The sequence below is a fragment of the Falco peregrinus genome, chromosome 6 (assembly GCF_023634155.1).
Source record: "Falco peregrinus isolate bFalPer1 chromosome 6, bFalPer1.pri, whole genome shotgun sequence".
In the NCBI taxonomy this organism is placed as follows: domain Eukaryota; kingdom Metazoa; phylum Chordata; class Aves; order Falconiformes; family Falconidae; genus Falco; species Falco peregrinus.
In genome coordinates this window covers 13,722,176-13,735,684 of record NC_073726.1, presented here as the reverse complement: position 1 = coordinate 13,735,684, position 13,509 = coordinate 13,722,176, and the positions used below count along the sequence as shown (strand labels likewise).

Sequence of the window (13,509 nt, the reverse complement as noted above, 5' to 3'; positions counted from 1 at the left end):
TAATGATAAACCCTGCTGATAAGGCAGGTTTAAACTATTTCATAGCAACTACTGTGTTTCTCTTGCACATCAGAACAAGACACTTAAATAGGAACATTTGGATTTGTAAACTGACAGTAAGCGCTTTTCTACACATGACTTCTTAATGTAAAGACAACCAGCTTTTGGCACTGGATTCCAGTCTGAAGTGAAACGGGGCAGTCTTTCACTAATTCTCACTTAGCTGTAACCATTTAAAATTCTTTGCCCTTAAGGACTATTTAACCTTGAAAGCAGCTTGCAATGGATGATCTCAGTTGTATTTATATAGTCTTCTGTAGTCGGACTATGTAAATATGTTAGGTATGTTAGTAATACCAGATGGTTTTGGATAGCTTTTTCTGTAAAATGAAAATTTTCAGTAGACAGACAGGAGCCTTCTTCTGGCAATATTTCAGTTGACCTATCTATGCCATTTCTTCCATAACTCCATTTATGGGGAAAATTGATTCCCTCCTGTTCCCAGGAATGCATTCCCACTCCAGTGCACACTCAGCCTGCTCTGCCTCTGGGTGCTCAGCATGGAGTTGGCCATATCCTTCAAAGGCATGGGGAGTAGATGCATGCTGCAGCTTTAGGCTCTTTGAATTTTCCAAATTACAGCAGAATCAGACACTGAAGAAGAAATGGTCACTTCTGAAGCTGATGCTTCGTTACCATTGAAGGATGTCTTGTTACAGGACTGTGGAGCCGTATTTGACATGCGCTGACCTCCAGATAGTCAAACTCAAAAGCATTGTGTGCTGTTGTTTTATATCTTTATTTTTGGCAAGCAGCCACATAGTTTCTCTGTCTGAACAAAAGCAGAGGCTGTGCGTGCATCTGGAATTGCATTGAATTTGGTTCTCAATGTGCCCCTTAGTTTCTAGCTAAACCCTTTCCATAAGGTGAGCAGACATTGCATATAGAAAGGTCGCATCCTTTCTGTTTCGCAGCAAACTGAGAAAGGTTTGCTTTGAAATATAGATCTTGTTTGCTAATTCAGTTTGTGTCAAGCTGTATAAGCATTTACTTAATGATGTGCTCTTTATTACTGGGGAGGGAACATGTATTTCTGAAGGAATCTGCTTCTGGAGAGGTGTTTTTAGCTGAAAAAACCCTTAAAGGTTAGGAAGCTTGGAAATGGATATGTTTTAAAGGTGCAAAAGAAAAACCCCTTCCTTTTCTTACATTTCAGATTCTGTTTTGAGAGTTCTTGAAATGTTAAGGCTATTTCTTTGTGTACTGTACAACAGCGCTCTATACATAAATGGTCCTAGGTTTCTAAGGCTTAATCACAACAGTAATAGAATTACCATTATTCTCCTTTCTTCACCTTCCGTTCTTCTTAAGGGGAGAGCTGAAGCATAAAGAAATAATGCCAATTTGTAGCTAAGTAGCAGCAAGAGAGAATGGGTTAATGTTGGTGTTGATTATTTGGGGGGGGCAGGGGCAGGGATGGGGTTTTGGTCGTGGAGGGAGCATTTGTTTTTTAGGGCACTGCAAGCACACCTTAAGTGTAACTGGTTTTAGGGAGGGTAACTTATAAAACAACCAAAAAACAAAACCTGTGTCCCCCCCCAAAAAAAACCCCAACAAACCACGCGCTTGTTCTGTGTTGCTTTAGCTTCCTCTTTCTTTTTAGATAACGTCTTGGCCAATATTGTTCTCCTCATGTGTGACAAGAGTGCTCAGTTGTTTTCTTAGGTACAGTGTCTGTGCATGGGGTATGGTGTGTATATACGTGAGGTACATACAGTGGGGCTCTGCATTCCAGATGAGAAAACCACTGTAAGCACCCATCTTCAGTAAAGATGAATTTTTATTAACATGTTAGCTTTATATATCCAACACAGACAAAAATTTGATAGTTGATGAAAGAACTTAATTTTTAAAATTATGTTTATTTAGATGTCTACTGGTCTGAGTTCAGGTTAGTGTCTGTATCATGTGAACTTCTTGAGCCCTTAGGCTGTCAAAGATGTCACCATGATCACAGCATGCTTGTATTTCTTCTTCCAGATAAGAAAGGAAGAAATAATTTCATGTCCCTCTGTCCATCCCTGCAGTTGCAAGCAGTAGGTTAACAGCTGCCAAAGTATCTGACCTCCCTAAATAGACCTTAATTTGCAGGAAGACTTTGTAATTTCCTCAGGGATATCTAATGACTGTGGAGGCAGTAGTGATCCTTCAAATTATAAAATAACAGAAAGCACGGGCTTCTCTGAATCTTACCATGCTCTCTGTGTTGAGCAGGTGGCTTGTTAATAATCTGTTCCTTCATTTTGGACAGAACAAGTTGAAACTGGAGGTGTTTGTATCCTTGTACATACAAGAGTAGCAGTGTGACTTCTCAGAGTAAATCACAAACGTCTTAATAGTAAAACTCTATCACCACATCTAACCCTGGCATTGTATTGTTGTCAGAACTAAGATTAATACCAGAACTTGTCAGCTATAATTTACTTTCTACTCATGGTAAAAGCAAATCTATAGGTGAGTGGCCTCCTTCATGACCATCCCTCCCACTGCATCTACCCACAGCTAACTGGGACCATTCTCACGTTGCTGGAGCAGTGGATGGGAGTGTGGGAATGGGTTCCCCCTCTGCATGTTGGGCATGAGCTGCCACAGTTCCATGTCCTTCATCTGTCTGATTTAAAAGCAACATTCCCCAAAGGTTTAAAGAGCCGGAGTGAGGAGTTTAAAATTTGTGTTAGCTGAATGTATAAGTTACGGTGCTTGGTGTCTTTATTTTTTCACCTCAAATTTCCATTGGCTGTTACTCAGATTTGCTGATGTGTTGATATATTGTGTGAATACTTGGCCTTTACTCTGTACTGGTTTTTATAGTCTCTCATATTTCCTCTGCGTTATGAATTGGTCATCTGTCCTTTTAACCTTTTCACAATGAAACCCTCTGCATATCATTTATGGTCATTGCTTTCACTAACTGTGCTGTTTCTCTTTCTCCTCAGAAAGCAAGCTGGTATTAGTCCAGCTGAAATGTAATTGTAAAGAGTATGTTCTGCTTTCAGTTGCTATCAGAGTAGTCTCAAGTATATGTGGAAATTATTAGACTAATCACTTAAATGTTTTTTTTTTTTATTATTCCTATCAGATGCCCAGCTTAGTGTATGTGAACGTGGAATCTGTTTACTTCTTGATCTCTTGTATTTTGCCAAGTCATGTACTGCAAATTACTTTGTCCTGACAGCTGGGTTAAATGTCCTTTGACTTGATGTCTTAATGGCCTCACTGGCTGTGGTTTCACAGCCACAGACCTAAGGAAGGGCTTGGAAAAAAACTGCTTCTTGCCTCATGTGAAGTTTGCAGAGCAAGCTAGGCTGGGGGTGAGGGGGCAAGTCACCAGAAAAATACTTGGTTTTGGCCAAGGCTAACTTTCTGCCTGCTAACTCAACCCTATGAACATGCTTGTACAAACACTGGTCACTTCCGTAGGCACAGTGGAAAGGTGAGTGTGCCCCACAATACTGTCCTGATGTCAGTTTAGTCAAATGCTTGATCTGTTGTTTTCATTGTGGATCATAGATTATAAAGGCAGTAGTAATGCAGCATATGTCTTTAAGCTCACTGTAGTCGTCTTGCTCTGTACACAGATGGGCTTGGGCCACGAACAAGGATTTGGTGCCCCCTGCTTAAAATGCAAGGATAAATGTGAAGGATTTGAGCTTCATTTCTGGAGGTAAGTGATACCAGATGTCTCTAAGCTATGAATCAGCACTGCAGATCTTGGCACATGTATGCAAATGTCTAAGTAACTGCTTTTTTTCTCTCTTTCAATTGAACTATTCAGAAGCTTTAAAGAAGCCGTGTCTAGGTTCAGGACCAGGGCTTCTCAACTGCTTTACAACAGAGTGTATAAGTATGTAATCACTTATAAACATGTTTCATCTGCACTGAAGTCAGTGGTAGTACTTCTGCTGAAGTATTTGCTTTATCTTAATAAACAATTCAAGTAGGTTTGTAAAAACATCTCTGACTCTACAGTAAGAGAGATGAAAGGGAAGAAGTGTGCGTCATCTTAGTAATAAAATGCTTTCTCAGCTCCTGACCAAATATGTAAGCTTTGATCTGAGATTTTAGGTAAAATTATCTATGTTGAAATGTTGCATATGCTACAAATGACTTGGAGGGGGAAGAGGTGTCATAATTCAAATAAGTTAGACAGTGCATCATCCAAGGCCAAGTACTGTTCCTAATCCAGTAAGATTTGATGACAGTAACAGTAAATACTCTATGTTGTGGTATATGCCATTACTTCTGCAGGAACTTTGTATTCCATTAAGACCTTTATTGTTCTGCCAAAACAGAATTAATATACATGTATATGTCTAGCTAGCCTAGTTCACTGATCATACTGGGTGTGCTTTAAGATGCAGCTTAGCGATTCTGATTTTAAAAAAATAAAAATCTCTCAAAGGGAGCAGTCTGGAAAGTACTTAAAAATAATTGTTAGTAACAATAGTATGTGCTAGCAATGAAAACTATTACGTTTCACCAATGCAGTTTAGCTACAGTCATATCTCTGTCTGCAGTAGGGTTTTATTTTGTGGGTTTGGTTTTGTTTTGTTTTTAAGGTAGGCTTTACATCCCAGCCATAGTGGCAGGTGCAGATAAGGCCTTGGAGATTTTACATCTCTGCCCAAGAATTTGACTTGTAGCTGAGACTCGGTTTAGAAGAAAACCAAACAGACCACAGCTGATGAGGATGTAGCTTCTTGGTTATGTGTCTGTAATATGTAGCTATAGAGATAAGTTACAAATAATGGCATGGAGCAGGAAGCAGTGATACACTAATAAATAAACATGATCATCCAAAGGTAAAAAAAAATTAAATTATTAGTTTATGGAAGGCTTTTAATACGCACTCAGTCACAAAGGGGACTTGTGTAGAGGTACTGGTAAAATAAAACTGTACACAGTTAATGTGTGTAGGTAATTCAATAAGACAGAATAAAAAAAACCGCAGGAGTAAACAGCACTGCTTATCCATGGCTAGATGAGAAATTATGTCACTTTCTACTTGAAAGCTTGTTGTTCATAGTCAGTGTGATAGATGGGGAAATCACGAGTGAGGAAGGAAAAAAAACCACCAAAGATTAGTCCAGTTAACTTTTTTGAACTCTTCCTTTTTGTCCTCTCTTTTCTTAGTTCCCATTGTTAGACTTTGTAATTACTAGCTTATTCTTTAGCCGAGAAGAATTTGGGATGAAAAGAAAGAAAATATCTAAAGCAATTTAGTCACATAATAGCATGATTTCCAAGTTAGAATGTGTATGCTTCTGTGTGTGTATTTGGAGGGTTTTGCATGTGTTTCTTCTTTATGCACATTTCACAGTGCCTCTGTGGGTAGGGCTCATTGTGCCAGGTCCTGAATACATAGCTTGTCAGAGCAGCATCTCTTCTAGAAAGCAAGAGCTTGTAGACAGCAGTGGATTAAAAAGCAAGTAAGAAAAAGGCATAAGGATAACTAAATAGTCACTGGTTTTAATTTGGAAATCTAATCTATATGGGGTAGACCTGGTAAATAGGGTACCTGGAAGCAGCCTGAGAAGCATCATTGAGGTGTTAGACCCAATGTGGCACATACCTCTGAAACAGTTGAAAAGTTAGCTATTGAGGCAATTGAAGAATGGGTTAGAAAATAGCTGTTTTTCTAGGAGAGCTGCTACTGTGAACAGCAACAGTGTGAATCTGAAGTCTGAAATCAGTTTTGTGTAAGCAGTTTTCAAAGAAAAAAAAATATATTAATATGCTTTGCATGATACAGGGATTTGAGTCCACCGCTTGAACAGAAAGGGACTTATCCCCAAACACCTGTTCACTTAGTCTTGTTAGCCTTAAAATCAAACTAATTTAAGCAGAAGCAAACTGTAGCACAAGTAGACAGAATACTGTCTTTATAACATGAATGATCAAAATTATTTGAAGTTTAATCACTAATTTTCACTATTACTCACCTGTAAAAGACAGGTGTTGAAGTAGGGATTGTAGTTAAACTGTTAGATGGTGGGGGGGGGGGGGGGGGGTGGCGCGGGGAGAAAACTATTGTGGGTTGACCTCAGCCGGGAGCCAAGCGCCCACAGAGCTGCTCACTCCCTGTCCCCTCTCGGCAGGGTAGGGCAGTGAAAAGGGAAAAACAGCAGTGAGAAAACTCACAGGCTGAAATAAAGTCAGTTTAATAGATGAAAGCAGGCATTAGGGGGGAGCAAGTGATGCAAAGGCAATCACTCGCCATCTCCCGCTAGCAGACCCATGGCCAGCCAGTCTCCAGGCAGTGCCCGCTTTGGCTGTCAGCAACCCTGCCTTCTTCACCCTCTGGCCCTGCCTTATGCTGAGCATGACATTATACGGTATGGAGTATCCTCTGGCAAACCTGACTCTGCTGTGCCTTCTCCCAGCTTCTTGCCCACCCCCAGTTAACTTGCTCAGGTGCGGGCAGAGTCCAAAAAAAGAGGAAGCCAGTACAGTAAGCCAGGCAGCAGTTGTGCTTGCAGGCTGCTGTCCTTGCTGTGGTCTGTGTGAGGACTGCCCTCTCCTGGGGGCAGCTGAGGAGATTCAGCAATTCTCGGTCTGATAAATGAAATCTCAGTTGTACCTTGGAGAGCTAAGGTGTTAACTTCTTTCTGTACAAAAGAGCCTCAGCTCTGCCCTTGAGGGGACAGATTGGAAAGCGCACGAAAAAAAATAATAATCAAAGTATACCTATCTAGTAGCAGGGCTTTGCAGAGTTACTACCGCATTCTCCTCTGTACTGGAAGCATTTGGAAAATACTTCTTCTGGAGTGGCAAGTGTTCTTCACTTTGCTATAATTCCTGGCACAGTGTGTGGGATGGTTATATAGGTGCAGAACTGTTAATTTAGGCTAGTACAGAACTGGTGGTAAACAAAGTCCTTAGTAAAATTTGTTCCTAAATTTTGAAATTCTAAAAGCCTCGGTGTTGCAAGCCGAACACAAAGTTAATACAATGAGAGCTGCAGTCTACAATGGCAGCTGAAGGGTGAACAATCACCTGCTTTATCTCAGTAGGTTAATAGCTTTTGCTTTTAAAATTGTCCTCAGAAACATGCTTTCTTCCAAGTGTAGCAACAGGTAGGGTCTTTTCAATTCAGGTGTTATAACTCCTTTCAGAGTTCAAAACAGTTTCCGCAGAGCCCACAGGACAGGCTGGCTGTAAGGGATCGCTGCTCGGATGCAGGTTTGCTTTTGGGTTAGGGTTTCCCACTAGAGGGAAGTGTGGGACAGGAGTCAGAAATTGCTGAAAGCAGGAGGGAAGGTTCTGATTTATCTTGGTCGTGTGTATACCAGAAAGTAGTAATTGTCTCTGGTGTGGCTTGCCAAGATATTAAAAAGCTTCTGGAGGCAAGAACCTTAAGCTTGGGAACAACTTTTTCCAGCATCTGCCTTCTCTGCACAAATACAATCCCTGGAAGGCAGGGAGAGCTCTAAGTGGGCTTTAACATTTTCTGATACTACAGCTGACAGCTCAAAGCATTTGCAGTTGCTATAGCCGCATTATTAGCGAGAAAATATAATGAAAGGAATCATAGAAAGAAGGTCTTTCTGCATGGAGGGCACAAGCCGGGACTTGCCAGGTGTTTGTTGAAGCCTTCTCTTGCAGCTGCTACCTTCTGGTGCCAGGAGCCACTGCAAAGCCAGCGTAGGAGGGGTCATGATCAGAATTATATTTCTTCTCCATACACCAAACCACAGAAAAGTAGGAGGATGGCTGACACTTGGTTTTGGAGAAGGAGCTAGAAGTGTTTCATCCTTGCTGCCAGTGAACATCCAGGATGCAGGAATTCACCAGCTTGGGAAAGAGGGTGGACTCTATTTACCTTTGTTCTTCCTCTTTCTACCCACCCAAAACGTGGAACCAAGGCATAATCTACTGGATCTGCCTTTTACAGTAATATGCAACTTCTAATTCCACAAATTTTGAAGCTTCTTCCCTATCTTCCATGTTTTGAATGCGAAAAGCTTCCCAAATTGCTGAGACTTGACTGGAGGAATATTTTTCTCCTTTGCTGTCTTGAGACGGTCCTGAGAGCTGTGAACACGTAAGCAGGAGTCCCTAATACCCCCTTTAGTAGGGATCCTGCTGAATATCCTCAAGTGAAGGGAAAACCTTTCTGAGAATGCAGATAGAATAAGAAATTCTCACTGCGTGTCTTGCTGATAAGAGCCAAAGGAGATATGTGTTTATGTATAGACTTAACTTTTTTTATATAATAGCAGCTGGTTTTCCTGGCATATGTAAGGTATTTGCTTTAACACCAAAAATAAAAATTCAGCATCAGTTATCAGATGGACTTGCGAACTCTTAAGTTTTAGGCAATAGGATGGAGTTGCTTCGTAAGATAGCTATATTCTAGTCAAAGAAATGACTGGCTGATCTATTCTGAGTAGAAGTAATTGGCCATATTCCCTCTGGAGAAGGGAGAGTGATTAATGAACAGGACTCTGATATAGCAACTTTGTGGCAGAAGGCATGAATAAATTGTGAACAGTACTATGCAGGAAGAGTTATGTATGTAAATGTCAACTGGGTATCTTTTAGGACTGGAAATTTTTCAAGAAAAGGGTTTATAAATCAAGACAGGAAACTTTTTTTCGGTTGTTAGCAGTGCATAGATACTTTCATGTGGCTGAGATCTAAGGGATCTTTGGGGAGCAGGGGAAATAGCAACAGTTTAGGGGATTTTCCCTCTTACTGAGAGATGCTGACATCAGTTGTGACTCAACATTCTTCACATAATTTCTGGATTGTTTTCTCCTGCATTTGGAGACTTAATTATCCACAAGCTCTAATGTCAGGACCACTACACTTGTAATTTTGTAACGTAGCCTCTGTAACAGCTCCTTGCAAACTCCAGGTAGGCAAAGGGTCATTCACTTATCTTGAAAGAGCAGGGAGACCACATTAGACTGAAGTGTACACTATCAAATTCTTAATTAAGTCTGGGGTGGGAGGAGATTAGTATCACAGTAGTGCTGGTTTTCAGTGGGACCTGAGGACAAATTGTATGTTTTCACTTTGCAACTATCTGTTCATCTAGTTATCAGGACAACAGGAAATCGCTCATGGGTACCAAACTTAGTGAAACATACTAAGCCTTCAAGGTGGGACTGAGGATGATTAAAAACAAATGAGTTGGTGTTCTCCTAGTTGGAAACAGAAACTCAAAGCTCTTTTGCATCCTGAGAGAATACTACTAGAAAATAGTTATGCAATTTTGTGAGGTAGTGAGAGCAAAAAAAAAAAAAAGGACGATCTTGTCTGCAGGCTGTCAGTGCTGCTTCAGCACACCTGGGTGATGTACAAAGTGGGGGGAACTGCACAAACTGTCACACTGCTGCTGTGACCATGCAGACAGAACAACAATATGAATTGTATTTACTGAGATCTGTCTTGCAAATGGAGTAGTTCTGGATTGCAAGGCCGTACTTAAATGAGTCTGTACGGGTTAACCAAGAATATCAGTTCATTCACCAATGTTATGGGATCACATCCCATCAAGAGGCAAGACTAAAACTGAGGCTTACTATTGCTAATAACTTAAGCTGAAAAAGTGAAGAAAATATCTGGTAAGCTATTGCTCGACTGTACTAACTGCTTGAATTTGAGTTGCATGTGTGCTGTGAGACATATAGCTGCATGATGGTCATGATGTAGTAATGAGTTAAACCTGTAAAGTGTAAGGTCTGATTTTTGTCACCTCAGATGTCAAAGAAGACATGATTGAGAGTTGGTAATAAGGTATAATCATATGTATGCCTTAAGATGAGCAAAGTGAATATAAATTTCTTTATTAAATAGTCTCTTAAGTGTTGGCTAGGTAAAGGACTCATACAGACTGATGCTGAGTATCTTGCAAAATTTTGTTACAAGTGCTTGAGGTGCATAGTACAGCATTTAGGTGTAATGGGTAACGCTACTTCATGCCTGAATGTTTTGGTAAGCTGGGAGACTGCAGAGTGTTTAGTGTTTGCTAGGTATCCAGTTGAGTACCAGCTTTGAAATTCTGTGCATCTTTGCTGTTGTGGAGATGAGTTGGAAGTCATGCAAGCTGTCAGACAGCCTAAAGTTCAATTACTGATTTCTTTAGGTTTTTATGGGTTGCAAAGTGGAGTTGGTTCTGCTTAATGTTCTTATTTTGCTTGTTGTTTTCTCAGTGGCTTATTTCTGTTGCAGTGTTAGCTATTTTCATGTGGAGTGGACTTAACTTCAGTTAACACAACTTGCAGTTGTATAATCGCATGAGCAGGGCAGCATCCATCACACGCTGAAGTGATAGTACCCCACATCATAAAGTGATGTACGTATGTGGTGCGTATCTTTGGTGCTGGCTGTGTGTCACTTCACATAACCAGTTGTACGCAGGTCCTCCTCCTTTCCTCCTTTCCCATCACCTAATGGGCCTGCTCTAGTCATGGCATGTTCTTGTCTGTTCTGTCTTGACTGTTAGGTGCCTTCAGGGGTATGTATCTTGCCTTCAAGACTTTAGAAAACAAGATGCAGAACAATATTAGTTTGATGTGGTTTTGTCAAACAGGGTTGAAAAGCATTTTATAGGTAGTGATTTTTCACTATTCACTATGTGAAGAATCAATAATGAAGTAAAATACTACTTTTCTTTAAACTCTAGAGATCCAGAAAGTTGACATGTTTTCTTGGTATAATAAGAACCTTCAGTTAACATCCAGCTTCACTAATTTCCATGTACTGTGGCTGACTGTGCTTTGAACTGAAGCTCTGGGGAAGCCATTAATAAATAGGAAAATAGCTTGTATAATCCAAGGTTCTGTTTATTATATGTGAATTGTTTAATTATGCTTAAGGTAATAAATTACTCTCTAATATCCCATAATCAAAGAAGTTCAAATGTGTTGCATATGAAAGAATACCATTTATATCTAAGTAAAGCCTTCTACCTTTTAAGGATGTTATCTGTGAAAATTCTTTGTACAGCGTGTGCCAGAATACCTCTGACTTGGTTCAGAGCTGTTTGAAAGGTCTTGTCTGTGTAAGCATTTCGCTTTTCTTTCATCTTCTCTTTTAAATGCTGAACTTTGAACAGAACTTGGTGCAATTGCGCTGTATATATGGCTGTATGTGGTTTTTTTTCCTTTCTAGGAAATATTTGTTTCTACTTGATAGCAACCCTGGGTTAACCGCATGATCATGCATGCAGTGAAATGCATACGAAGAAAATAGTATAGTATGCGTGGTTTTGAGTATATAAAGAGAACCTAAAAAACTAAAAGCCCAAATAAATGATTGCTGGAGGGAACATGTTGATGCATTTAAGTGAACTCATGGGTGGGTAACCATAATAAATCTGGCAAGTGGGATGATAGTGGACATGTAAGTGTGTGATCAGTACTGAGATGCAACTGAAGGAATGATATAGCATCATATTCAAAATGCATTAGTGTAGTTGACAGATATCCATCTGATCACAATCTCTGTGAACAAAGAATATAAATAATACAACAGGAGAAATGAAGAATGTGCTAAAGAGGTGCTTGACATACTGCAGAATTAACTCTGTACTCCATAACCAAAGCATAACAAGGTTTTGAGTTCCCAGTGATGATGTTACTAGGTGTGCAGCTGTTGTGGGATGTAATTTTCAGCTGAGACTGTAACTTTGTTGCTATTTCCATAAATTTCAGAAAAATATGCCGCAACTGCAAATGTGGTCAGGAAGAGCATGATGTCCTCACAAGCAATGAGGAAGATCGGAAAGTTGGGAAACTCTTTGAAGATACAAAATACACAACCCTTATTGCAAAGCTGAAGAATGATGGCATTCCCATGTATAAACGCAATGTAATGATACTGACTAATCCAGTGCCAGCCAAGAAGAACATATCCATCAATACTGTGACTTATGAGTGGGCTCCTCCTGTTCAGAATCAGACGCTTGTAAGTCCAACTCACTCTTTCTTCATGTTCAAGGCAGGAGTTGATGGAAGATAGAGAAGCAGAGCTTACCAGAAGGATAAATTTGCTTGTTGTGATCTTCTTTTCTTCCTCAAAACTGAAAATGTGGTGCCTGTTCAATGAGCCTTGCCTCTGTCATCTTGCAGATGTGGATGCTTGTCTATGGAACTTCTTGAGAACCAGGGAGAGGTGGTTTTTAATAGATAGGATTAAGTGTTATCTGCTAACTCCCTGGAGTCCAGTTTCTCTAACCTGCCTTATTTTAGTAAACTTGAAAAATTTGCATGGAGTGTGGGCTTAAAAGGAAAAATAATTTAAAAAAAACCCACAAAACAAAAACCAAACCCACAACAAAACAACCCCGCAACAATGTATGTTATTGTTTAATGTTAAAGGGAACACTCAGTCTTGCATATAGCTTTTACTGTATATGGTAAGAACAAGGTTAGTGTTGACATCTAAAAAAGCAGCTTTCTTCCAGTATGTTTTCAGCTGAAGTATGAGATGGTAGATAGCCTTCTGAACATTTTGCTTCACTTCTCAAACTTTGATTGCTAATTTGCTCTACTGCAGTGTCTTGTGATCCGTGCCACAATTGCGTTACCTCTGACCTACCTCTCAAAATACCCTTTTTCAGTGATTTAATCAAACCTTGTGCATCTAGATCAACTGTTACTTAACATTCAGTTAGCACTTTGATTTCTAGGCTTGTCCTTGCTTTTTTAAAACTGGAGCACTTTTTTTTTTTTCTTTATTTAGCTAGAATTATTTATGCAATGGGCTGTGTGCCCCAGGCAGACTAATTCAGCTTCTACATTTTTAAAGCTATACTGATGATCAGCAGTTTTAGATAGCTTTGAAGACACAAGGTGCTGTGTAAATGTTACTTACTCTGAGAAGGAATAACTCTGTTCTGCATGTTGTAAAAGGCTTAAAAAGAAGCCTATCTTTTACTCTGGGAAGAAGCCAATTAATGCAGCTGCCGTATTTTATCTCCATCTACTGTGTTTCAGAAGCTTAATATTTATGGAAAAAACCTTGTTTTGACAAATTTTACTGTCGCTAACAACAGTAGAGATTTTTAGTCATGTGTTTTCTTAAAAGGATGGGTCTATAGTTGAAATGGCATCTGATATCTAATTCCTCCTGGTTCAGGCTAGACAGTATATGCAGATGCTACCGAAGGAGAAGCAGCCTGTTGCTGGCTCAGAAGGCGCACAGTACAGGAAGAAGCAGTTGGCTAAGCAGCTGCCTGCTCATGATCAGGATCCTTCAAAATGCCATGAGCTCTCCCCCAGTGAAGTTAAGCAGATGGAACAGTTTGTGAAGAAGTACAAAAACGAGGCACTTGGCGTAGGAGATGTCAAGCTCCCCGGTGAGGTGGAAAAGAGAGGCACTGAGAAGGATAACTTGAACAATGGTGACAGAGGCACTTCAGCTGCTGTAGGAGTGATGGAGGACAAGTCCCCAGATCAGAAGGCATCTCAGTATGTAAGTATAAGAAAGGAAAGATAA

General features: G+C 40.1%; 1 protein-coding gene across 1 annotated transcript in view; it reads left to right on the top strand.

The window, feature by feature from the left end:
* The window catches only part of TES (testin LIM domain protein), a 28,437-nt gene that overhangs the window by 8,056 nt on the left and 6,872 nt on the right, over positions 1-13,509 (top strand). Inside the window, exons 2-4 of the mRNA XM_055808460.1 lie at positions 3,639-3,724; positions 11,724-11,976; positions 13,150-13,485. Of these exons, the coding sequence (XP_055664435.1) occupies positions 3,639-3,724; positions 11,724-11,976; positions 13,150-13,485 (675 nt within the window). The remainder of the gene's footprint in view (positions 1-3,638; positions 3,725-11,723; positions 11,977-13,149; positions 13,486-13,509) is intronic.